The 25807-nt window shown below is 41.9% G+C and overlaps 1 protein-coding gene across 2 annotated transcripts in view; it reads left to right on the top strand.

The window, feature by feature from the left end:
* LOC106793458 (protein outspread) overlaps window positions 1-25807 on the top strand; it is a 67381-nt gene that overhangs the window by 37222 nt on the left and 4352 nt on the right. For both annotated transcript variants that reach the window (XM_014760406.1, XM_014760408.1), the window contains exons 4-13: window positions 18337-18525; window positions 19674-19746; window positions 19819-20451; window positions 20527-20699; window positions 20770-20910; window positions 20980-21141; window positions 21302-21474; window positions 21578-22533; window positions 22622-22778; window positions 22859-25759. In XM_014760406.1, coding sequence (XP_014615892.1) covers window positions 18337-18525; window positions 19674-19746; window positions 19819-20451; window positions 20527-20699; window positions 20770-20910; window positions 20980-21141; window positions 21302-21474; window positions 21578-22533; window positions 22622-22778; window positions 22859-25759 — 5558 coding nt within the window. The remainder of the gene's footprint in view (window positions 1-18336; window positions 18526-19673; window positions 19747-19818; window positions 20452-20526; window positions 20700-20769; window positions 20911-20979; window positions 21142-21301; window positions 21475-21577; window positions 22534-22621; window positions 22779-22858; window positions 25760-25807) is intronic.

Below are 25807 nucleotides of genomic sequence, written 5' to 3'. Positions count from 1 at the left end.
TTGATATTCCAAACTCTCCGAAGAAGGAAGCCCTATTGTTTGTAAGAGACCGATGCAAACGTCTCTAATCTCTTTCAAGTCATTTCGAGTTATTAAGAAGATAAGTCGGAGAGCGTATGGGGAATCCGACAGGTAGTTTCTCTTTCTCCGTCTGTTATCTCTGTCATTATCCTTCTAAGGTAACTGAGGAGAGATCGGCTTTGCCACCGTAGCTCTCATTCCTTTCGGCTATCTCAATCGCGCGAGTCCGTATTTCTGATATTCCGTAAAGTTGTGTGTAATTTTTTTTCTTGTATTGGTCGACCTTGGCTTGTCTCCTTGCTAGTAGTTGTAGTAGAAGTAGCAGCAGTAGCAGCAGCAGGTCCTTGGAGGCGTGGTTAGTTCGAAATCGTCATCTCGCCATCGCGAGGTCGCACAAAACTCGCAAAAAGGAAATAGACTATCTTGTTTGCGTGGTGCAAAAGAAGTTCACCTCGAGAGAGAGAGACCATTTCTCACAAGTCGTCTTTATATCTTATATACACGTGTGGTGTACGTAGTATATGCGTGTATGCACGCACATCTCGTTGCCGCCTTGTGCTCATTCCCCGAGATGAAATCTGTTGTGATCCTTGATTTCCTGGGCGTACGAGTTTATTGTAACACATCCAATCATTCTATTCCATCTTTGAATCCAATTGATTGTCGACTTCGCAATTACCTTTCTCTTGTATCGTATGCCTTGCAATAAAATTTATTACAATTGATCATTCGTCGTATTAAAATGAATACTACCGAACGGGAAATGATTTAGTTATTTTCGTGAAAGAACAAGACGGAGATGCGTTTGTTGAACGTGAGCGATAAAATTTTGTCGTCTTTGCTTGTATCACAAAGTGACTCGAAGATAACAGAAAGTTCTACCGTTAACGGAGATATGTAGACGCCTGTCTCCATTATCCAGGTGTTCAACCTGCTCGCTTGCAACCTCAGCCTTTCGAAGGAGTACTTTAAACTAAACTAAACGGAGTACGGTTTGTTGGTTACATTTAATGGTACTTCTCTTGCATCTCTCTATCTTTCTAACTTGCTTAGATTGTTCGCCCTTTTCGCGTAGTTGCTGTTGTCGTAGTCGTCGTAGTAGTTAACAGTTAGTCGGAACACGGAAGCTGCACCTTTACGATTTAATGGAACGCGATGGAGGCCGAAGTAGAGGACTCGTTGAAATTGAGCCTGGAGATGAATGCCACTACGAGTTTTGAGCTATAACGACCGGTTTAATGGCTGGCTTAGATTCATTGTATCGGAGCACGCTTCGGTGCTTAAGCCTCGAGAGAGGTACTTACTTCCAAAGTAAGTATGCGAGAGCTCTGATCAACGACTCTGTTTACTTACGTGCAACGCCTGTGTTCAGTTAGGTTTCACTCGATCTCTCGCCACTATGGCAGCCTTGCGTTTACCAGCCTTGCGTTTCTAACAACGGAATGTTCGCTGTTCGTTCCTTCGGTATTCTCTCGACAATTCGACGCTTCAAGAACGAACGCTATTCAAAGGAGAGAAGATCTTACAACGAAATCTTTTTAGATACGTTCCATCTCGAAATACTTTAGACATTTTTCCTCTGTGCATTCCGTAGAAGAAAAGAGAGAGAGAGAGCGTGAGAGGGAGGGAGGGAGGAAAAGGGAGAGAGACTTATCGACGCCAATGACGAAAAGAAGCGGAGACTCGAAACCGATAGTAGTCCCATCCCCAAGGAGAGCGGGTCAAAAACTCATTTCGAAAATTCCTCGGGGAGAAGTATGTAATTATCTGGGAATAATGGACACCCTAGGCGGTCTGGGTAATTTTCGTCCACTCAAATCCATCCCAAGGGAACCAGTTGAAATATGACGGCCATTTAATTGTCTTCTTATTCGAGTTCGACTAACAATAAGTTGTCGTTCACATCCTTTTGTAACGCTTTACGAATAATCATTTCTCTTTTTTTTTTATAATATAGTAAGTTTCTTTTAATAATATTTAATAATGGAGAATACACACATTTCATTTAACAAAGTATAGTTTATCGGTCCGTAACAACTATTGAAACAAACTCGCTCGTTAAAAACTATAATACGAATGGGATAAAACGGTGGTAGTAATTTGTAGTACTTTAATTCGGTGTAAGTCACACTTGGATAATTTATTACCGATGTAAACGAGACGACGGTGCACACAGTAATCCCAAAGCCCGAAAAAAGTGGCCAAAAGATGTGCAATGCTCTCCAATATGTAACTTTAAGCTTGTTTGAAAAAATATTTCTCATACGGTATTGACGAAAAACAGCCATATACTTCTCCACTAGCAACTACATTTGATATTTACTTTACTTACTGCCATACGAAGATCCCATATTCCCATATGTTTAGATCGAACAAATATTAACTACCTCTAACGCGTTTAAATTAACCGTAATTTTCGTGGTGCAGTAAAGTCACAAATGCGATGTGATGCGTTCTACGTTCACGTTTCAACTGATAATTTACAGGTGTGCATAAGCACTTATCCATAACAAATGGTTGAAAAGAGGGTCCATTAAACATATTCCAATGGTTAAAGGTTAAAAAAAAACCTTAAGGAGAGAGGGATGGTAGGGGGAGGAGGGCGAGGTTGGCCACGTTTTCGGGATTTGGGACCACTGTGTGGCGTGACGACATATGAATTATGAACGTTCCTTCCTTCATCTCGTTACGAAGGGACCCTCGAGCGAATCTTTAAATGGAATTTAACGTAAAGAACGAATGCTGAATATTTTCTAAGATATTTTTCTCGATAAGGTAACACGGAGAATGTAAATCTTTTAATTGGATCTCTTTTTACTTTAATTAAAATGGTAAAAGGACGTTAACTTTCGCCGTATATCTATCTTTTTTATTTTTCACTTCGGTTGAAAGGGAATCGCGTTTGAAATATAACGAGGCGTGTCTTTTATCGAATTTTCTACTCGATTCACCTATACCTACCTACCCACCGGCAGAACTGGTCGACCTCTATCCGCTCTGTGTTTTTGTTTATCATTTTCCTCCAGACATCCTGCTGTCGTATTGTTCCCCTCGTTCATTTGCGGCCGATCCTCCAGCTAGCTAGCAGAGGAGAAGGTTGGAGGGATCGGTTCTTCTCTCAAGACGAGGCGTTATATACAGATGCAATTATCAATAATAATAGTTCCGAGGAAGGTCGGTCTCCGGCAACGACATTCGCTTCTTCGTCTTCTTCTTCCTCATCTTCGCTGTCCAAATTGACAAGCATTTACCACGCGAAATAATACAAATCAACTTTGTTCGTTTCTTTTCTTTTTTTTTTTTCTTTTTTTTTTTTCAACCATTATTAGAGATCACGCGGGCATCATTTGCCCTTTAGTAATTTTCCGATAAGTGTAAATTGAAAAATATAAACGTTATTATTTATATATTAATTCGTAATCACTTTGTCGATCGATCTTGAAATGTTATGCGAAAAAAAATACAAATATACTCGGTTTCAATTGATAAGAGTGGACTGTGTATTCGAGGAGACATCTCATGGTGCACACAGGAAAGACTCAAGGAAGTTCTCCTTTCTCGTCACAGAACTTAGTATCGAAAGATCGACTTGTAATACTGGTACTATTCCTTACTCAAAGCGATTACCCGTTTGGGTGCAGTCTTGTACGGAGATATCGTATCGTTTGTCTTTAACTATTTGCCGCTTCCGTCATTCCTCAGTACCGGTTCGTTCCTATCGTTGTTGTTTGCCGTACGAACGTTTGCTAAGTCGAATGGATTCCTATCAGTGACATGCAAATTGATCTCTTGTCTCGACCTTCCCTATAATGCCAGACGTATGTACACATATTTCTGATAACGCATTACCATCTTTATTTTTGCTACAAGTATATATCCTTTCATTCTTGGATCTGTTATTTAAAAAGCTTTTTCCTCTAACGTAAATAATGTTTTCGGTATTCTTTGTGATTAAGTTGATTTAAGAAAATAACACTTGGCTCATCTGGAAGGATTCTTAAAAGTTGTCAAGGCCGATAGGCGCGCGTTCAAGGACGATAAAACTCAAAAGAACTTTTTTGCCAGTGGCGTGTCTTCCTTTTCAAAAAAAGCAACCGGTAATTTCTCACCTTTATTTGCTCGCTATGGAACAGATTTTCTCTCTCTCTCTCTTTCTCTCTTTCCGTGGACCAGATGCTACACGAAATATTCGAGGTGAAGCCGGGTGAAAGGGTGCCTGCCTCGCCGTGGGCTCCAAACGGGTTCTAAATTACGGCAAGCAAGCGAAGGCGTTTGAACACACGCGAGGATACGAAAAGAGGCTGTCTCAACTTGGTCAGGGTGCACTATTTTTTCTTTTTTTTTTTTTTTGTATATTTTTTTAAACTCATTTTACCTTCTTCATACCTTCTACGAAAGAAATGAAAAAAGGCATAAAACTCGTCATATGGTTTTCGGAAAAGCACGTTACTTGAAAGATGGACACGGCACTTTCCGCCATTCGTCTTCGCTTTGCTCGTTGACGTAGCGAACCCAACCCCGGATAAGTAGTCCGAGTTAAGTGGCTTGTCAAGTCGTGAATTGTCGGCGTATCGGCATCGATAAACGCCATGACGGCTATTGGAGAAACGCTCTTGGAAGCGTGACTATTAAAAGGGTTTCAGGTATTTGCATACGTCGACGATGGGAATGGCGCTTGGAAAATCTTTGAAAAATCATCTTCGTCGTAGTAAACACGCCCTCACAAATTCGCGCGGATGATTAATGAGTTTGTAAGTTTTGTACGAACTATTTAACATTTTTAATCGATTCCCTCCTCGAGTTTGAAAGAAATTCTTTCAGCGAGAAAAGTGTCGAGGACGATAGATCTCTTTCGTAATTAGCTTTCCCATTCGACCTTTCAATTAACGCCAATAGATACCAACGCGCGTTTCTTCAACGTGTATATAAACCTGTGTATACAGAGATCGCTATAGACATTACATACATACATACATACATACATAGATTAAAAGCAGAGCGAGGCTTTGCCGCAATCTAATTCGAGAATCGATCGAGAACGACCTGGCTGGCATCCTGATTAACACAGGTCGTACCTCCGATCAACGCGCGGTGCCGGACAACCAGTGTAGCGGGCTTCTAATCTAATTAGATGCAATTAGAGGAACGAGCAACGGCACCAGCTGTCTGTCCCTTCTCGATTGGTTTCGCTCAGCCGGTCTTCTTCTTCCTCTCTTCGCTTTCATTTGATTCGATGAGTTATGGGGGAGACTTAGCCCGTCTTTAGTTTCTTACAATTACAAGAAACACTCATCTCTAACTAAGATTCCATTCTTTTTCGTCTATCATTGTTGGACGAACCAACGTGGATATTTATTTACGAGGATCTCAGCCATAATTTCGTGTCGCAAAGCCAAAGCTAAGAAAATTGAAGGGGAAAGAAAGAAAGAAAAAAAAAGAAAAGAAGGCTCTTGCCGTCGGACCACTCCTGGCATATTATTTCCATAGCTTAGCTTACTCTCTCGTTATATCGAATAGCACGAGCCGGTAACGAGTCGGTTACGGTGTTCCTGCTTACATGGTGTCCTTTACAATCACCACACGATGATACTTGCACCATGCTCCAGCGGGTTCGCGCGCATTCGCTCGGCAATGTCTGTCGGACTTCATTAAGAGGGTCATATATACCACTCTCCTTCAAGAATAAGAATAACAAGAGGTGAAAAGAATGAAGAAAGAGAAAAAAGGATCGAAAAAGTGATCAGCTCGCGATCAGTGATTGCGCGATTTTCTTGATTATTAACGTATCGCGAATTTAGTTTAGCTATTAATCAGGAATATGTAGGTTTGTTGTGATTTGAAACGGAAGATGATAACTATATTTCCATCGTATCCAAAAATAGAAGAAATAAAGAGACAGGGGGAGGGTAGGGTTATAAGGAGAGATAAGTTCGCCGGGTGGAATGCTCAACGACGGCTGTCCATTAATCATAGGAAAATGAGCGGACTTATCTGCGCCGTTAAATCTACGAATAAATCTCGATATCGAGGAGAGTCTTAAATATCCGTTCATTTTCTCATGATTAATCGACCGTCAAGATGATTCCAAACGATCCTCCCTTCCGTCCTTCCATCTCGAATAAACTTATTAATCCTTCTTTTATGAAAGACCAATCGCGAATCGAATTAAGGAACGATGAGTGAATGCAAATCAGACCACCGCCGAATCTTGCAAATATTTATTCGGTTTGTTGAACTTTCCGATGCATCTTTTTTTAGGTGGTTCCTGTTTTCAAGAATCTTTTGTATTTATTCGATTTGTTTCTTTCCTCGAGAAACATCCTTTCGGACGAGTTACAGGACCTCTTGGATTCGACGGGTAAATGGAGCCGATGTTGCCTTCTCCTTTGAAGTATTTACGGTTTCATCGAGACAATGAGTTCCTCTCTCTCTCTCTCTCTCTCTTATATTTTTTTTTTTATTCTTTTTTCTTATTTCCAGCCATTGCACCGCAAATCCAACTTTTCTCTTCGGCTCGATACACCTTGTCTTTGGGTGAAAGAGAAAGAGAGAGAGAGATCGCCGTCTTCATTCTTCCGGTTACCATTTACAGAAAATATCTGTCGAGCGTATTGACCCTCGTAAGAGGTTGGGAGGTCCGCTTTCACTCGATATTTATCTTATACCTGCTACTTACATCGATTCTATGTCGTAGAATTAGCGTCTAATATTTTTCTTTTTCTTTTTTTTAATTCAATCGGAAATATAATGCGACGTTGATTTATAGTTATAAATGTTGAACGGGACACACGTTAAAAATTTATTTTAAAAATGACGTCAGTTTTGACTCGCAAATATATCGCTTGGAACACGGAGAGGGAAGGAAGAAAAAAAAGAAAGAAAAGGAAGAAAGAAAGAAAAGGAGAGACTCTTCGCGACTTGTCGTTCGATCACGAAGTCGTATTTCGTAATCTACCGCGCCATAAAGTTACATAAATCTCTGTTTATGCCAATGTTCGCGTATCGGATCGCTAACTCGTTCGGCAGATAAATCGTACCGGATTATACGTACATGCACCCTCTTCTCGCGAGAACGTTTTACGAGCTAAGATCGCACCGGGCTCTCTTCGCGAGACCATCTCTCGCACGCGCTCGATTATTATTATTATTATTATTATTATTATTTTACGAGGATCCGTAATGGAAAAGCCCTTCTCTATTTCTACCTTCGAGGACCTATCATTCTTCAGAAAGCATAATCGGAAACGTATTGCTTTAACATTATTTCCACTTATTCGAGAGAACCTTTAAATGGAGTACTTCCTCTCTCGATCCATTTCAATGCGATGAATTCGCTTTTGTGCGTTTCTTTTTTAACAAGGGAGGAGGAGGAGGAGGAGGAGGAGGAGGAGGAGGAGGAGGAATGATCCTTCGAGTCGCGTTGTCGTCGATCCCACCTGGCTAAAGATGGAAATCCTTTTAATATCGTTCTATTTCATACGAAGAACCTGGAAGTAACGTACGTAACCGTGGAATTGAAACGACTTGATGTAAAAAGCAAAAGAGAGAGAGAGAAAAAAAAGGAAGCAGCAGCCAAGAGAAACAGAACAGAAGGAGAAGAGGAAGAAGAAGAAGAAGAAGCAGAAGCAGAAGGCTATTATACGGTGTACCGACCATTCAACCGACCAAGCCCATTACCATTTATCCTGGCAGCCGCGTGCCAGAATCGGAATTTGTACTTTTGCGAGGAACGAGCCGAGCGAATTTATAATAACAAGGAACTCCTTGTTCGAGAGGCTTGTAATCGACATCCTAGATTGCAGAGTATGCCAATCGACGGACGATTTGATGGATAGAGAAAAGACTATAACGATTTGAAAGAGACCAAGGAAAAAGGACACACAGATACCAATAATCGCTGAGGCGTAAGCTCGATTATTGGTTTTCGAGCCGCAAAATACGATCGTTTGCCGTATTGCTAACGACGGGGGGAAAAACGGAAGAGAGAGAGAGAAACCGATGGAAGAATATTTTTTTTCTTTTTTTGTCCTATCTAATCATTGGTGGAATCGCGGTAGCCAGATAAAGTATCCTTTAGACGTTAAACACATTTTCATCCTTACTCTTTCCCCCCCCCCTTTCCTATTTCGCAAAACGACACATAATTTCTCGCAACTGAATTACGTATACATTCCAATCGAATGATGATCAATTTTTATCGAGATCGAAACCGTTCCCTCCCTCGTGATCGTTTAAATGAATATAGAAAATAATTGCCGTTATTGAGATGCCCGATCGTACAAATGAGACGCGTTTAGAATAAATATTTTCGATTATTAAGAATCGTAATATTGTTGGAAATGATCAAAGATAGTTTATGCGAAAGAAACTTCCTCCTATCGATTATCTCTTACCTTAACGTGAAAAGATTTTCTATGTTCGACCAATGACATCATCTAACCTATCACGAAAGTATAAAAGATAAAAGAAAAAGATGCTGCCGCTTCGAGCAGCAGCATCAGCAATAACGTTCTTAGTTACGATTAGTCCTGCGAATAGAGGAGCGAATAATTGCGATCGATCGTTCGACTTGAAAAATAAGAGAAAGATGGATAGATCGGAGGGGGGAGAAAGGGGGCTAACAGGAGGAACCCAGCGGTAAAAGGAAAAAAAGATACTCTCCGTACACCTCCGATATAAGAGGAAGATGGCAAAGAAAAGCATAGAATAGGATTTATTACGAGGATCGTATGTCCCGCAAGAGCAGCCGTGAAAGTGCACTCTCTTCCTTCCTCGTCCCTTTCTCTCTCCTTTTTCCTCCCATATATCCGGCTCTCTTGCTGCCAAGAAGGCGGAGCACTTTGTGTTCGTGGTGTGTACCTTCGTGAGTTCTCGTCCGGACGATCGACGTCCTCCTCGCATTCGATTAGTCCGGTAACAGTACGTATATACGTACGCGAGCATGAATTATTAACGGCTAATCGTGTGTACGAGCGGAAAATTACGGCGGTCGGCGTGTTTTGATGTAAAGAGGAGAATAAGGCCCCAAGGATGGAAGCGAACGAGGTGTCCCTCGATTCTCTTTCTCTTCTTCTTAATCTTCTTCTTATTTCTTTCATCTTTCTCTCTCTTTCTCTCTGTATCTTGTTCTATCGTTTCTTTACTTACAATTAGATTCACTGCACTCTATACGAAAGGAAATTAATTTCATTTAGTTCTACTGCGTTAATTAACTCGCACGTTCGCGAGCCTTATTATAATAATATTATTACGATCGGTCGTAAATCGTGTAAGAAACTTGGTATCGATTAGACGAGTTTACCTCGGGATATTTCAGCGAGTTGAATATTTTTCTTGTAAGAAGCGGGATTACCTTTCTAAAGCGGCAAAATATAGCCGTTTGTAATAGCCTAAGAATTATAATCATCGGAAATCGTTTTGAACGTATTATATTCAGAAATAGATTAGAATAGAATTTGTAATTCTAACGCTTTCTTATTCGACATCATTATTATTTTTCCTATATTTCGAATAAAACGTAAAATTTGACGTGAGAAATATCAACGAACTGAATCTTTCTTCAAAGGTTTTTCGGCACGTCGTGTTGCGGTCTCTTTGCAATTCGATCATATCCTTAGTGTGAGGTAAAATAGTGGGGGGATACCTTTGATCTAACATGCAAGTAAAAAAAAAGGGCACGTCAGCTAGAAGATATTCCGCTGCTCGTATCGTTTGATCGACTTGCGGTCCGCCTTTACTTCCTTCTCTTTCGAACGAGCCCCACGTCTTCTCTCAAGTATCGTTTTCAGATTGCCCTTGATCTTGACGAGCGTGCGAACGTTTCTCCACTTTTTTCTTCTTTCTTTTTTTTTTTTTTATTCTGTTAGATACTTTAGACCAGTCGATACGCAAAATCGATATTTTTCCATGGACAAGTATTCCTTGCGAGTGGTTGTATGAGAGAGAAATTTTTTCATCTACCTTAGGCAATAACCAATAGGCAGAAGATGAAGAAGATGAAGAAGAAGAAGAAGAAGACAAAGATGCGAAACAATCAAAGTAGAGCGACTTCTCGTGGCCGTAAACATCCGGCCGATCTCGTTCATGCGTCGTCGTAAAGTCGATGGATGATGCGAGGTAGAAAGAGAAGAAGTAGAAGAAGAAGACGCCATCCATCGGATTGGTTTTGTTCTTACGAGTTGTACGGGGAGGAGTTGTATCCGCCGTAATACGCCATCCTCATCATCGGTTGCGGGTTAAGCTCGTTGCATCTTGCGGTGGAAACAAGAAACTCAGATCTTGTTCTTGGTAATCGGGCGCATATCGTTGGAAAACGCTTAGGACCGGCATCTTCTGGACCAAAAGAAGAATAAGAAGAAGAAGACAATCTTACAGCGTTACTTTCCGGAAACAAATTTAATCTCATACTTTTCATCTTTATCGCGAATCGAATGAATCTATTTGGTTGGTCACTTAAATCGAGCCACCTAAGAAAAAAAGCGAGAAACCAACGAGATCGAGTAGCAAGAATTTTTTTTAAAGGGTTCATTCAACCAGCTTTATTACCCTATTCGAATTAAAGTTAACTTTATCGCGTTAACGTATATAAATGCAAATTAAACGAGCGAGCAATTCGGTTATATCGAGTCGCCTATCGATCCAGGGATTTACAGCTAATCCGCCAATCGATTAAAGCTAACTTGCAGTAGGAGGAAGTTGGATAAACGAGCTTACTCTCTCTCTCTCTCTTTCAATAGGTTTCAATTTTCAGAAAGCTGATTCCGAGCACTGTTTTATTGAATGGTCTGTGCAAACGAGATATTGAGTAGCGGACAGTAAAATATCACGATGCTTCCGATCTACCAATTAGTATACATTGAAGTACTTCGTAAAAAGGTGCGACTGATATCTCGCGATTACAAAAGAAATGGTCGAAAGATAAACAAACAAAAAAATGGTTGATAGGAAGAGAAAGGGAGAAGGAAATTCATGTCTTACGAACATATAACCGAGCTCGCGTACGCCAAAGTAAGTAAGCAAGCAAGCAGATATTACGAAACGCGAACTACTACTGGTCTTTACTTCGATTCTTGTCATTTGGAATTAAAGTAAACAGGATTCCTAACGACGCCATAGAGAGAGAAAGAGAGAGAGAGAGAGAGAGGAATCGACCGTTTCCTTCGTATATTTTCTGCTCGTTCCCCCTCCCCCTCCTCCCGTGCGTGCACGCGCGCTCGTAATACGAGTATGGCAAAAAAAGACGGACGAAGAACGCGTTTTATACCTTTTCCAAAGATAACGTAGAATGATTCGACTTTGTTCGGTGTACGATGGCCAATAGAGGAAAGGTCTTGTAAACTCGAAGCTTCCCATTAGCGCCGGTCCATTACATCCTTCTATGGAATTCGGTTGGGTTGGTCGTCCGAAGGGAAGATATCCCTCGAGTTAGAAAATTACGGGCATCCCATCCATCCCAAGGGCGGCTCGACTATCTCTTTCTCTATTTCCATCTTTTTCTGCTCGATTTTACTTCTTCCTTCTCCGCGCGGTCAAACGAAATAAAAGCCAAGCCCTTTGCTCGATTCTTCGCGGAGCTTCGAAACGACGACCTGCATCTTCCTTCCTTTCTTTCTTTCTTTCTTTCTTTCTTTCTTCCTTTTACCGACAGGATAAGTAAGAGTAACTACGTCTCAATAGCTTCCATCGTGGCAGACCAAGAAGCAAGAGTCCTAATATGGAACTTCTCTCAACAAGCACCCTGAACTGTAAGAGGTTGCCTGCTTCTTCTTCTTCGTTGAGTCGATTGAAAAAAAAAAAGAAAAAAAAAATAGAAAGAAGAGTAAGAAGAGAAGGAAAACTGTAAAGCGTTATTACCGCTAGTTTCTTGTCCAGTAGCAATGCTCTAGCCCCAACGTGCACAACAACGCTGCTGCAACACAGTGCAACAGAAAGTTCGTGTTGTCGAGTTACTTATCTTTAAACTCGTGACCAAATTGCCCTTTTACCTTTTCCTCTTTACTCTCGTTCATCTATTCGTCTTTCGATTCGATCTTTCAAAGACGTTTTCCTTCTTCTTCTTTTGCTTCTTCTTTGATATTTTTCGAATATTTTGTTGGCATTGGCAAACGTCGAGACGACAAATCGCAAGTTTTAGAATGAAAATAATAGTATAGAGAGGAGGGTTTGTTCAATGGATGGTGGCAGGTAGGTAAGAGGGATCTTACTGAAGGCTTACCGTCATCGCTGATGGTAAAAGGGAAACAGTCAGGAATTTATCGTCGGATCGAAGGTCGAGTCTATCGAAAAGGAGAGATCACGAAGTAAGGCCTCGGTTAACGACATGACGCAGTTACGACACCTTCGTAACGACGATCGTTATCTTTACGAGCGAAGAACGCGCTGTACGATCGTAGATTCGTGTAGAATTTGCCTTCTCCACCTTTCTTTGCGTTTTCTCGGCTCGCAGGTGCCGCACTGTCGTCCTACAGATCCGCAAATTCTGTGCGGTTACTTTATCCTCGTGAATTTTTCATATGAAGTCTCTTCTTTAATTTATTATTCTTTCTTTCACTCTCTCTCTCTCTCTCTCTTTGTCTTTTTTTACTCTATCTTTTCGTAGTATTGTCGAGTAGTAGTGTGTTGTTATTCTACATGGAACGCAATCTTTCGTCTTATCCATGAACGTTCCATTATTTCTCAAGATATATATATAAGTTATTTTAATTAATGAAATAATTACGAACAACAAATGAAATTTTATTTCTTATTCTAAGATTGCGTTCATCTTCTCACTCGAAAGGGAACTTAACGTAGGTATATAACTATAGTAAATACGCGTATGGGAAATGGAAAAGAAGATGAATATCTGACAAGAGGCAAAAGAGGAGGGAGAGGAGGGCGTGACAACGACTGCACTTAGCATAATAATATTTACTATTAGAAGAAACTAAGAGTCTTGAATATTCTATGCGGTGGCCTCGCCCAGGCCTTGCACAACGACTTACAATCTCGCACCGACTCTATAATTATGCACGGGGGATGGGACGTGTACGAACGCTTCTTTCTTTCTCTCTCTCTCTCTCTCTCTCTCTCTCTCTCTCTCTCTCTCTCTTTCTTTCTCTCTTTATAGCAACCCATAAAGGAACAACTACGATCGTCGCTGAGAAAGAATGCACGAGACTTAGGATCGAAATTAATACGAGTCTTTAGAGTGACGCTTTTTCCCAACCGAAATTACGCGTATTGCGAATTTTCGCGAAATAATGTATTTCCGTGATCGCGTAATCGACGCGTTTACGGCGAATTAACTTGTAACTTGAAATTTCTATAGAACAATACGGTGATTATCGATGGAAAAACATTTGCTAACGTTGTCAACGATCGAAGAAGTTGCACGCACGACTGATACAACTATCCTGAGTGAAAGTTAGTCATAGAAAATTACGCCAAGAGAGAGTGAGTGAGTGAGTGAGTGAGTGAGTGAGTTTATATATATATATAAAAAAGTAAGAACTTTGAAACGAATATTGTCCGTGCATCTGTGAGAAGAAATCGTGAGTTCGTGGTACATCACGCAATACGTACGTGTTCGTATCCTCGACTAATGGCATTAAGCACAAGATACGTAAATATCGTATAGGTATGTATACGTAAAACATACGTATACATATTATCTACCGAACCTCGATATATTCCTATTCTTGCGTAATCTCTACTTCTAATCCTATCCGTCTCTCTCTCTCTCTCTCTTTCACTCTCACACGCTAGTCCTTCTCAAACTATTTTGTTCCCCCCGAAAATACTGCTCGCGTTTGTATTCGATAGTAAATTCTTTCTCAACATCGACTCATTGCCGTTTCTTTTATTCTCCCGTTCTTTGAGTATGTCCTTTTGTTCGAGGCCGAGTACGGTCTTGGCGATCTATCGACGGCCAGGCTAATTAATTAGTAATTATCGATCGAAAGGATCGATGCGTGTTGTACGTCAACGAACCTCGAGGAACGCCAAGAGATTTCTTTTGGAACCTGGAAAAGTCTACTCCTTCCGATCTCACCGGTTGAATTTACAACGGTCCTATTGTTCAGTCTTTAAAACAATTCACGGTTCGTTTTATTTTACGTAATTTGCTGTTCCCCCCCCCCCCTCCATCCTTATGCCGTCGCCCACATTGACGTCTCGTCGTCGATCACTCTCCTCGCGACATATCGTTCGTATTTTAATGACTCGAAAAAAGGAGGTGGTCTTTGTAATTTCCCGCGAGACGATTCGAATCCTAAAAGTGAATAAATTTTAATAAAACTTATATTAAATTAAAGTACATTCTATTTTCTACGCGTAGAATATCATATCGAGTTATAAATTTAGCATGTAAAGTTCAGAAAATTTCTGAGAATGCAATACTGTAAATTGTGCATCTTTGCAATTTCTTTGAAAAGTTTTGGTTAATATTTTTTATACGAAAAGTAAATAGATTTTAATGAAACTTATATTAAATTAAAGTACACTCTTTTGTCTACGCGTAGAATACCTTTTCGAGTTATAAATCGATTTGCAAAGGTTCATAAAATGGCAAAGAATGCGATGCTGTAAATTTTTCCTACTTTACCTGAAAACTCTTTGCATTCATAGTAATGCCGAGGAATTACTAGTAATGACTGATTTCTGGCTTTGACGGTAACATATACATACATACATACTACGCCTGCGTACTCGCATTGAAGAACGAACGTAACATTACTTTCTCTCGATCCGCTAACTTATCCTTCTTTATAAATAATATCGCGCGAATTACAATTCGAAAAAATAGGGCATAAAGTCGCGATGTGTTCTTATACAAAACTTCCGTCATTCCGTCTTTTATATTTTTCATTAGCTCGAAAAAATATCGTCGAACAATGCGCGGCACTAGTCGTCCCACACGCCATCATCAAAGAAACGAGCGAATTTTCAAAAGCGTGCTCCGACGAATCTAATTTATTGCAAGGTAATATTATACATTCGTTCGTTCTCTCTCTCTCTCTCTCTCTCTCTCTCTCTCTCTCTCTCTCTCTTTCTTCTTTCTTTATTTTCTTTTACTCTTGGAAGAAAGAGCACGTAGTAGACGACGTTCGAGAAGAAATTAAGGTTCGCGAGTCGCGTGCTTTTGTGGGCGTAATTGCTGCAACATACGCGCGTGCCCCCATAAGCTTTGATTATCGCCCGCACGAAGAAACAAAACGTGACCATAGATGTATGTGCCGAGTTAACGGTAAACGTCTTCTTGAGAATGCCGCGTAGCTTATTAATCGTTTCGAGTTTGAATTAATGCCACGGCCTGGTGTCGCGTGGAGAGTTTTTTTACGGGTAGACTCCAAGTTGGCGGGCCTTTATGATCCTAACAGCTATCTATCTCTCTCTCTCTTTACCTTTTGTTTGCTTTACTTTTTCAACACGAGATAAAGCAGGCCTTACGATTTGACGATTCTTATCTTTGCGTCGAAGACGGTAAGAAACCAGCAGACGTCTCTCTTTCCTCTCTTCTCTCTCTCTCTCTCTCTCTCTCTCTCTGTGTCTCCTCCCCTTCTGTCTGAGAAGCCATAGAGTCTTTCCGTAATTACGACGCTCCGTTTGCGGAAACGTCGCGCGTTATCGTAAATGTAATTAACTCGAGTGTCGTTATGGCGCCAGCTGCGATATCGTGCGAACGATCCACAAGGCAATAGCTAATAATGTTCGCCTTATTAACGATCTCGGTGATATGCAAATCAAAGTATCCGATTACGAACTAGGATAACAACAAAATGAAAGTGATTTCTTTTGGGTCGCGAGAAAATTTGTAAAACCAAGGAAAAACAACTATTATATATTATCGAGCAGTTAAAAATTACTATAAATACACTGTGTAGATATTTCAGGTTCATCTTTATTCTCGGATGAGATGTTGAGTCGCGCGCGCAGAAAAAAAAGTAGACAAGATCTCTCTCTCGTGGAATGAGAAAGTGCGTACGCTCGCTCGCGCGCGAGTGCCGATCGCATAATTGCATGAAATTGGCCGTGGTAAAATAATTGACTTACAACGTATTTGCTCACATTCTTTAGCGACAAAGAGAAAGATATAGGCGCTAGCAGTTCCCCTAGCCGAAGAAAAAGATGCTCCAAGAGTGAGGAGAATGGGATAAGAGAAAAAGGAACAAGTAAATGAGGATAAAGGACGCGAATGGTTGGAACAGTGCGAGGAACGCGGCATCCGGTGCATTTATTTGTAGCTAAGCGCAACGCTGAGCTCACTCTCTCTCTCTCTCTCTCTCTCCTTCTGACATTGCCTTTAATTAGGCATCAAGATAGAACGCACGCGATCCATAATTCGATATACACCACTTTTCTGGTTCTCGCAGCAAAAGGGAACAAACACTTAATGAATAATTATTCATTTTGCGAGCGAACGAATGACTACACCGGTGTAACGAATCATTTCGCCTAATAATTAGCAACTTCAGTTCAAAAACGGAAAGATTATTTCAATTTCATTAACGCGAACGTAAAACACGTTTATTATTTTACATTAACCTTTTTTCTCCCAGAAACATTAATAAGCAAATAAACGTTCGACCGTTGTTGGTTTCTTTACGCTCGAGAGACCCCGATTGTCTTGAGAAAGCAAGCCGTTCGTTCGATTCTCTTGTCGCCCTGCCGCAAAAAGACTCATTCATTGCAACGAGAAAAACAATTAAAGAAGTTATATCCGGTGAGGTGAAAAGCCTTTGCTTTCGTGCCCCACCTTCTCTCTCATTCTGTTGATGTGCGCGTTCGCGTTTTACGTGCATACTTTATGACACGCCCAAGCAACAAGCCACCGCGAAAGCCGACTAGGAAACGTATCGTTTAAAACCCCTATAGTTTTCCTTTTCTATGGGATACTAGCCCTATCTATCCTAACCAACATATTTACTGACGTGTCACCTAACTCCGAGCTCGTGCACGATTTGCGCACCATTCCTTTTTGGATGCTTTGCGATAAGCACTGAGACGACGGCTTAAGATTTTCTTCGTAGAAGAACTTTGTAGCCTCTCCTTGGGGCACCCGAGTACCTGCGGATAAACGAACCAACGCTCGGAAGAAGAATGGATGGTATACGTAGTAACGCGTGTGCGTGAGTTGTGTGCGCCCTGCCCGCGCGCGCAATCGAGCACGTGTGAGTGCTCGCGTATAATTGCAAGCAGGTGCCACATTAATCTTGCGGCCACCGTAACCCATTTTCCTCACTCTTCTATTCGCTCTCCTGTAGCCGCGCCGCGAATAATATGAAATAACGCGGAGAAGAGAAAAAGAGAGAGAGAGAGAGAGAGAGAGAAAAAAGTAGTATATATATATGTAACTCATTACTTTGTAATCAACCAGTTTATTTTCTCTTAGAAAATTTCGAATACGAAAACCCGTCTCTCTTCGATTTACTTTCATCGATCCCATTTTAATTCGTTAAAACTTCCGAAAGATTTCTTTCGAAGAAGTTTTGTAATTGAAAAGTTTTCTTTATTCTTCTCTTCTCATCGATTTTACGCGAACGACTTTTTCTTCTACCTCTCCCATCTCTTTCTCTCTCATTCTTGTTTCCACTCGAGAGCTAAGTTTGGCGTGATTCACGAGCGGATACATCAACGGAACGATATAAACCATAAAAAAGAAGGTGGAAGGGAGAGGAAGGAGAGTCATCGTGATGCGTCGTAAGAGTCTCTCGACGGGCTCGTTGTGCCGAGGCAAATCGAGCGAAAGGGTGGAAGAGATGGAGGAGAAGGAGGGGAAGGTACGAAGGACGTGCAAGGTGCCATGAATGCCACTTAGAGGATTATTAACGAGCGACCGATGCTTAAGCCGGCCAATGGCGATGGCAATGGCGATGTGCTTTCAGGCTATTCGAAATTCTTGGCTACGCAAGGCTGTTTAACGACGAGCATGTTGAGATTTACGTTGAGATCCTAGAGGCGAGTCCTTTCGCGCAAAGTGGGCGGCATAATCGTTGATAAACCTTTCGAGGACCTCTTGACCATCGAACAGCGTCGACGTAAAAAAACAAAAAAAAAAGGAAGAATAAAGAGAAGTCCTGAAGATATTCGGACGTGGAAGAAAAATCGATTCTCTTGTTGTCAAATTTTACAACGAATTTCCTAGCCGAGATATTCTTCTTCCTAAAAGAAGAAGAGATGCGTTACCAATTGTGTTTACACAGATTTACCTTTTCAAGAAACTACTCACTTATTTTTCAGACGTTAACAGATCGCGAATGAGATTCTATCTAAATCTAATAAATCTTACAATGTTTATCTGAACAATAAATTCTAAACAATGTTTTTTTGTTACAGCCAGAAACTGTACCACAAGCGCGAATCGATATGACACGAGTATTGGAGGTTGCAGCTGCTGAGGATATCACCGGGCATCCTTACAGCCTGGCCGTGACCTCCCCCGAAGGCGTCACCTTCGTTAAGGGCACGTGTCGAGATGAAACCAGATGGTGGGCCGACGTTCTCCAAGTTTATTCGCGAAACAAAGTACGTCGAGAATCTTTCTTTACTTGGAAAAAAGATAATATAGATTAAAACCTACCATAAACGCGCGTGGCTTCCCTTCACCTAGCTAGCTTACCGTACGTAAGTTTTCCTAGATCCATCCCGTAGTTCATTTATCGATCAATCATCTCCTTCGAAGCGTTTAGGATCCTGTTGGCGGTTACATTGTTGAGAAGGTTTACGACCGTGCGCATATCGATTCTGTTACGCAAGGAATGATCGATCGAGTAAATGGAAACACCTCGTCATCGCGAACCTGCCGTTGGAAACGCGCGAACGAACGATCGCATATGTTAGGAGGCCAAGGCGATGCGTACGTGATATCTCCTGCCGAGAGACCACCTACCTATACATACATACATACATACATACACACACCTACCTATATATTGTTATTATATACACATACGCTCACGCGCGCCCGCGCGTGGAAGAGGTGAACGTACAGGAAATGCGAGGGTTCCTGTGAATTTTTTTCTTCCCCCCTTTTAGTCCATGGATTTTTTTTTTCATTTCTTATTTTCCGCCTTCTTTTTGCTTGTCCTTCGTTCTTGTAGATTGCTATCTCCATAATAGCAATCGTAAAAGTAGCTACTTTCAGGAATAACACGCTTTTCCTTCTTGAGAACAATAAAATTGCACGGGATTATTTTTTTTCAAACGCGTCACTAAAATATCGGTAAAAGTATAAGCGAGAGAGAATGAAAGAAAAAAAAACAAAAGCGAGAGGAATTTCAGGACGAGATCGATTTGCATCGAAGGACCCCACTCTTAGTGATGGTATTTTGATTCGTTTGGATGATTTCTACAGAATTATTGATACACGACATCGAGCTCGGCTAGCTCGTAGATTTCTAACCGAGTCGGTCATTTACGTACGTTCGAGATTATTGCTTCGGACATACGTCGGTGTTCTTATGAATTATGCACGCGGCGAGGGCTACACCTTCGTGAAACATTATCAATGTTATTGTTTATCTGCCATTATTACGATTGCCTACAATGGACTTCTCTTTCTCGCTATCCTACGTTCTTATTCGAGAAAGAAAAGACCTCACCTACGTAGAAATACTAGTACATATCGTAACGTGGAATCTAATAGCAAGATAAATTCGAATTGGATTTTTCAGGGTCGGCACAAGAGAAATGCAACATTTCCTGGCAGCCAGACGACGATCCTCCAAGTTACGCCGAACATTCGAAGTGAGTAGATTTGTCATTCGTCAAAGCTAAAGTTTTGTCAATGTTTTATTTTCAATGGGGTTTTCTTTGAAGGTAACACGCCGAATCCGCCACGGCCTCGGTTCAATAGCTGCCGATCAGAACCTCGAAGCAATGCCATTTGGATTTCGGAAACGACGGGTGGCTCTTCGGAGCTCTGCTCTTCCGTATTTTCATCGACGCCTTCTTTGATCACCACCAGCGTGGTGACGATGACGAGTTGCTCGACGAATTCTTTGCTAAGCAACGGTAACGTAGACAGCAGCAACGTTTCGCCGTTACGAAGCAGTACTCCTTTGGAGAACGGTACGAATGGCCCTTATTTGACGTCGTCCTCGTCGTCATCATCGTCATCTTCATCGTCATCATCGTCGGCAGCGGTAGTAACGTCAGTTTCCATCAACGGAAACGGTATAGTCGTGAGCACGACTTATACAACGACACCGACGAGTACCGTCGTCGTCTCTTCCTTGAATACAACAATCTCGAGCACTTTGTCCAATAGTGGTTCTAGTATCACGTTGACCGAAAAACCACCAATGATACCTAACGATGGTAAAACAACCTACAGGGATCAACCCGCCAGTGGATCCTCTCCACCTACCAGAGACAAATTATGCGCCGAAGACAAGGCTAGACGCAGGTCGAACCATCAACAAGGAGAGCATGGATCCAACGAGAAGTTAGGTCGGTTTTGAACATTCGTTATACATCGGGAAAATGTTCTGTACTTGATATTAATCTATAGATATTCATTCATAGACGACGATGCATGTCGAAGAATATTCTTAGAACACGAAAGAGAACGGGAAGGAAAATTGCGGGACATTGCCGCGTCATTGACTCAACCGCGAATTCGCAGGATTAAGCCTAGGAGTTCCGAGCCAACGAGGGACGTCGTAGATGCCGCTAATGCGGTCCATCGAGACAAACTCGTGAGTACTGTTCGATGTGTAATTAATTGAAAATGAAAAGAAATAGTTTATCGATCTTTACTAATCACAGGTTAGAGGCGACCCCGACGGTTGTGGATTAGATATTTCTAGCATTAGATATTCACCGACCTCCGAATTAAGGGTCGATTTACCAGCGGAAAATGTACTGAATATTAAGAAAGGTTGGCTAATGAAGCAAAGTTTAAATAAGGTGAATATATTTGCGCAAGTTTGAGAAGAAATATTTAATTGGTAGTATACGATCGATTTCTCTTGTTAGGAATGGAACAAGCATTGGTTCGTTTTACGAGGTTGTGGCCTGATGTACTATAGAGATCCTTGTGCGGAGGACAAGGGCATCATGGATGGCGTTATAGACTTGAATACCGTTACTGCGGTTACGCCGTTGCAGGTTGCAAGAAATTATGGATTTCAAACCGTGGTAAGATGCAACAGGAAAATTATACACGAGCGGTGCTTCGGAATTACTTTTTCTTAATTCGTATAGAAAGATCGTAAAGATCTTTAACGTCGGCTCGTATAAAAGAATGATGGTTTGATATTTATTTGTGCGATAACTCGTGATTTTCTTCCTAATACAGGCCTGGGATGAAAGAGGTAGCACCGTCCTATCCGCGGTGACAGCCGGCATTAGATCCAGCTGGATGTCGGCTATCAGAAGAGCGGCTAATCTACCTGATCCCGATAACAATGGGGAATCGTTGCCGATATGTTCGGACAATCAACAAGATACTAATCCTCAATCACCGACAACGTAAGCGATGTGATAAGTGTCTATTGTTTCTTTTCTCCACCAATTGTTGTTCTCTAACAACACGTCTTACAACTAATATACAAAGATTCTCCTTCTATGAAAGGTCTATCAACGATCGTGAAAGAGATTCGGTGGTTCCTCCGACTTCGAATACGCCTCGATCGGTCCTATTTTCCTCCGATGAAGAATACAGAACCGCATCTGAGGGTGGACGGAGAGAATCCGGTGACTGGTCGGAAATTCCGGTTTCGCCCCCTCTTATTAGAAACGGCGATTGGTCTTTACCATTGAAGGGGTCCAACTGGTCAGACACGACGAATCACGAGTGGTCGGAATTACCACCTTCGCCACCCTTGACGAGAACTGCTCTTTCGAGGGTCAAGGCGAGATCGAGGTCGAGTTCGAGATCGCGAGTTTACAAGAGGAGTCGTAGTTCGCCACCGAGTTCGCGACGAAGTACTCTGGATAGTGTCAGATCGGAGGATCTTATGATGGCCTGTTGCGAGTTGGGAGAAGACGAGGAGCAAAGCAACGGACATATTCAAAACAGCAGTCGCCTTTCCGGTTCGAACGACAGTCCTTTAATCGTCGAGCTCTTGGAGAACCAAGTCTCCCTCTTGCGCGATCAACTCGATCACAATCAGCCTCATCCGAGCGCGCTGCTAGTCATCGTTGAACGTCAAGAAAACGAGATAGAGAAATTAAAGTCGCAGTTAAACACGGCGCTGTTAGACGTGGCCAACGCCGAGAAAGAATTGTCCAGATTGAGGCAGCAAATGGCAGAGGCGGTAATCAGAGAAAAACAGGTGGAAGAATTGCTCGGCACGATACAGAGAACGGAACAACAGAGGAACAAGGATCTCGATGATTTGGAGAAACTCAAGAAGGTCTATTCGAGAGAGAAAGAGATACTAGAATGTAAATTATTGGAAACCGAGGCTATTCTTAGAGAAACGAGCGAACGATGCGAGATGCTTACGAACGAGTTGTCATCGAGTCACGGAAACGTCGAACATTTGCAGGAAGAAGTGCAGGCACTTGGCGAAAGACTCTCTCAAGGTTAAATTACTTTTCCTTCTCAGAATTTATATATGCATCATTTTGTATCTTAATTTATTCATTTATTTTCCTGCTTCTCGTATTTTAGGTATCGAAGAAAACGAACGATTATACAATAGAATGAGAGAACTTGAAGAAAGAGGTGGTCTTTCCGGATCTCGGGAACGCGGTAGAAGCTTTGATTCTCTCAGCGATCTAACCAATATAGATTTGGACATGGATCTAAATATGCTGGACAAGGAGAGGTAACTACTACTAATCTACGTGATTCTTAATTCGAAAACTCGTTCGATTAGAATATAAAATTGTTCGTAACTATTTCTAGGATCGTTGAAGAGTACGACGAACTGCGGGTTCGATTCGAGAAGGCCATCTCGGAGATACGTGCTATGCGTAAAGAATTGCGCGAAGCACACTCGACGCAGGATGCATTAGAATTGGAGATATTTGCTTATAAACAGGATGCCATCGGTGTCAGCGAGACGAATCAAGCACAGGTTCAATTGATGGCTGCTCGTATTCAAGATTTAACCAACAAGCTTGCCGCCAGCGAGAAACAAGTCAGAACGCTCAAGCAGAAATTGACGAAGGCGGAAACTAGGGACAAGAGGAGATCGCTCTCCTTGAAGGGAAGAGAATCTTTCCAGATATCTCAGGAAATGGAGGATAAGCTGTTGGACTTGGAAAATAAGATATGCGCTATAGAACGTGGTAAGAGCATCGGTGGTGGTCCGATTTCCTCTACCGGTGCTAGTTCAAAGGAATCGAGTCCTACTTCGAAGAAAGAGAAAGATAATAAGGAGAAGAAAAAGGAAGGGAAACATTTGGATCGCGCTAGATTGCGTAGAAAATCGTTGGACAGCGCGACCAGTTCGGAACCTATGAAAGTGTTAATCAGATTAAGCACACTGGAAACCAAAGTTGCGAGCGTAACCGAAAACATGGCCAGCGATGCGGAAAAAGATTCGAGCGAATGCAGCGAGATGAGCGGTAGTGCGGCGGCGACTTCCGCCGGTAACGAGCTACCTTTGGAATTTCTCTCGAGGTTGAAGAAATTGGAGAGAGTCGTGTGGAAGTCGAAGCGACGATTGGAAAAATGTTTGGGTTCGACTCAGACCGAGGACAAAGCGGAGAAATGCTTGCGCGAGGTCAACGATATTCTCGATTCGTGCTTAGATTGTAAGAAAGGCCAAGTCAGTGGTCAAATCGGGGAATCGGTAGGAATAGTGGTATGTAGATTAGAGGCTATACTTAAGGATAAACTAAGCGAACTCACAAAGAGACGGCAAACGCTCGCATCGAACGACCGCTTGGATGATAGGGAGAAAGTCAAGTTGATCGCCGAAAGGATAGCGTTCGAATCCGTGATACTTGGACGATTAAAGCGCGCAATCGGCGGTACCTTTGGAGATAAGAGCGCCGTTCTCAGTGAACTAATCGAAACTAGTCAGCTTGCCTCAAGCTTAAAGCATAAGATTCATGGAACCAAGCCCAAAACCTACCAAAACACGAATTACATTCAGTATCTTTCTAAAGTCTTAGCGAATAAGTTAGTTCTCGTAGGAGGCGTTCTCCCAGTTAAAATGGAGACATCGCTACAACTTTGCAACGCTAGAAGCGAGAGCTTGAATTTCTTGTTGCAAAAGCAAAAGGAAGTTGACGGTATCGTCGGACGATACAAGGAGACCAAATTAAGAGAGCTGGCCCAGGCCTTGGCGGTCGAGACGCTTAATTTGTCCGATCAAGATGACCATCCCGCGAAACAAATAAACCTTTCGAGCAAAAAATTGCTCGAAGACAAACGTATTCGCGAAGCTTGGGCTCTCGCTCAGGAGACGGTCAACAAGGAGCTTGTGCAAAGCGAGGTGTCACGCGTTATATTGCATTGCGCGCAGATCTACGAACAGGATATCTCGTCTGTCCTCGACACTTGTCTCAACTTTAACGAGGCCGGATGCGTCGGCTTGGAAAACTGGGCGGACGAAACGCGATCTAAATTACGCCAAGAGATTCAATTTTCCGTAGATGAATTATCCGAAGTTTACGAAGATTCTCTTCGAACGATGAAAAGGAACAAGAGTTTCGCCAATGCGGAATACGATTCTCGTCGACTCTTGACTGATTACGCCGATGTAATCGCGCATAAAGCTTTAATAGATGCCAGAATCTCTCTTCTACAAAAAAACACGAAACCGTCAACCTCTTTCAACGGTCAAAGCGGTCAGAGTTTTCTATCTAGTCTCATACGAAACGAAGACCTTCTCTATCATTTAACCGAGGATAAATCTAGTAAATTCGATAACGATCTCGTTCTCGAAGCAGAGTGCAATTATCTTTATCGACAGTTTGCCGAAGAGTGCGAAGAGAGAATATCTGGTAGGCAAGAATCGAAGGAACGACTTAAAACGATAGGACAACATTTAGGATATCTCGAGGAGGACATTTGTGGACTCGCCAAAACAATCAAAGAAAAAACAAGCGCATCGGCGACCAAAATGGTCTGCCAGTTTCAACGTTCCAGTAGTGGACTAACAGATTGGACAAACGTTTGCGAAAAGTGTTCTCACTTACGTGAACAAATCAAAAGATTAGCCGATTACGTCGATCGTATGTCCTGCAAGCAGTGCGAAGAGTTACAAGAAACTATAAAGAGGCTAACGGCTCGTCACGAGGAAGAGCTGAAAACGCTCAAGAGAAATCAGGAGAAGGACATAATGGACATAAAGGGTGAACTCGATAATCAAAGACAATCCCTTAAGACGCAGTACGAGCAAGAAGCGGCTAATCTACGAGAAAGGGCGAGAAAATTGGAACATAGATTGAACGCTATGGATTCCGAACATTATGCTCACGTAAACGAACTGCGTGCCGTTTATCAAAGATCCATAAGCGCAGAATTGGATACCGATGCTGAGACGAGGAAAAGATACAAAGACGAGATTAAGCACCTCAGGGCACTTTGCGAAAAGGGATTATTAGCCATGGAAAATTCACATCGACGTATTATTTCGGAAATGGAAGAAAAGCATCGACAGGAATTGGAAAATTTGAGAGTCGAGAAGGAGCAAGCTCTCTCGGAAGAAACACAAGCGACTTTGGCTGCCTTGGATGCCATGAGAAAAGCGCACGAACACGAGGTGCAGAAAGAGATTGCAAAGTTCAAGCAAGAATTCATTAAGCAAATGCAAGCTAGAGAAGATATCGGTGAGCTGCACAAAGAACACGAGTAAGTATGAAGATTACTTTTTTATTGAATTCTATATCAAAGTTAGAA

Source organism: Polistes canadensis, unplaced genomic scaffold (genome assembly GCF_001313835.1).
Source record: "Polistes canadensis isolate GaletaPanama2010 unplaced genomic scaffold, ASM131383v1 scaffold_14, whole genome shotgun sequence".
Lineage (NCBI taxonomy): Eukaryota > Metazoa > Arthropoda > Insecta > Hymenoptera > Vespidae > Polistes > Polistes canadensis.
Note: the sequence above shows the minus strand (reverse complement) of the source record. Positions and strands in the feature narration are given on the sequence as shown.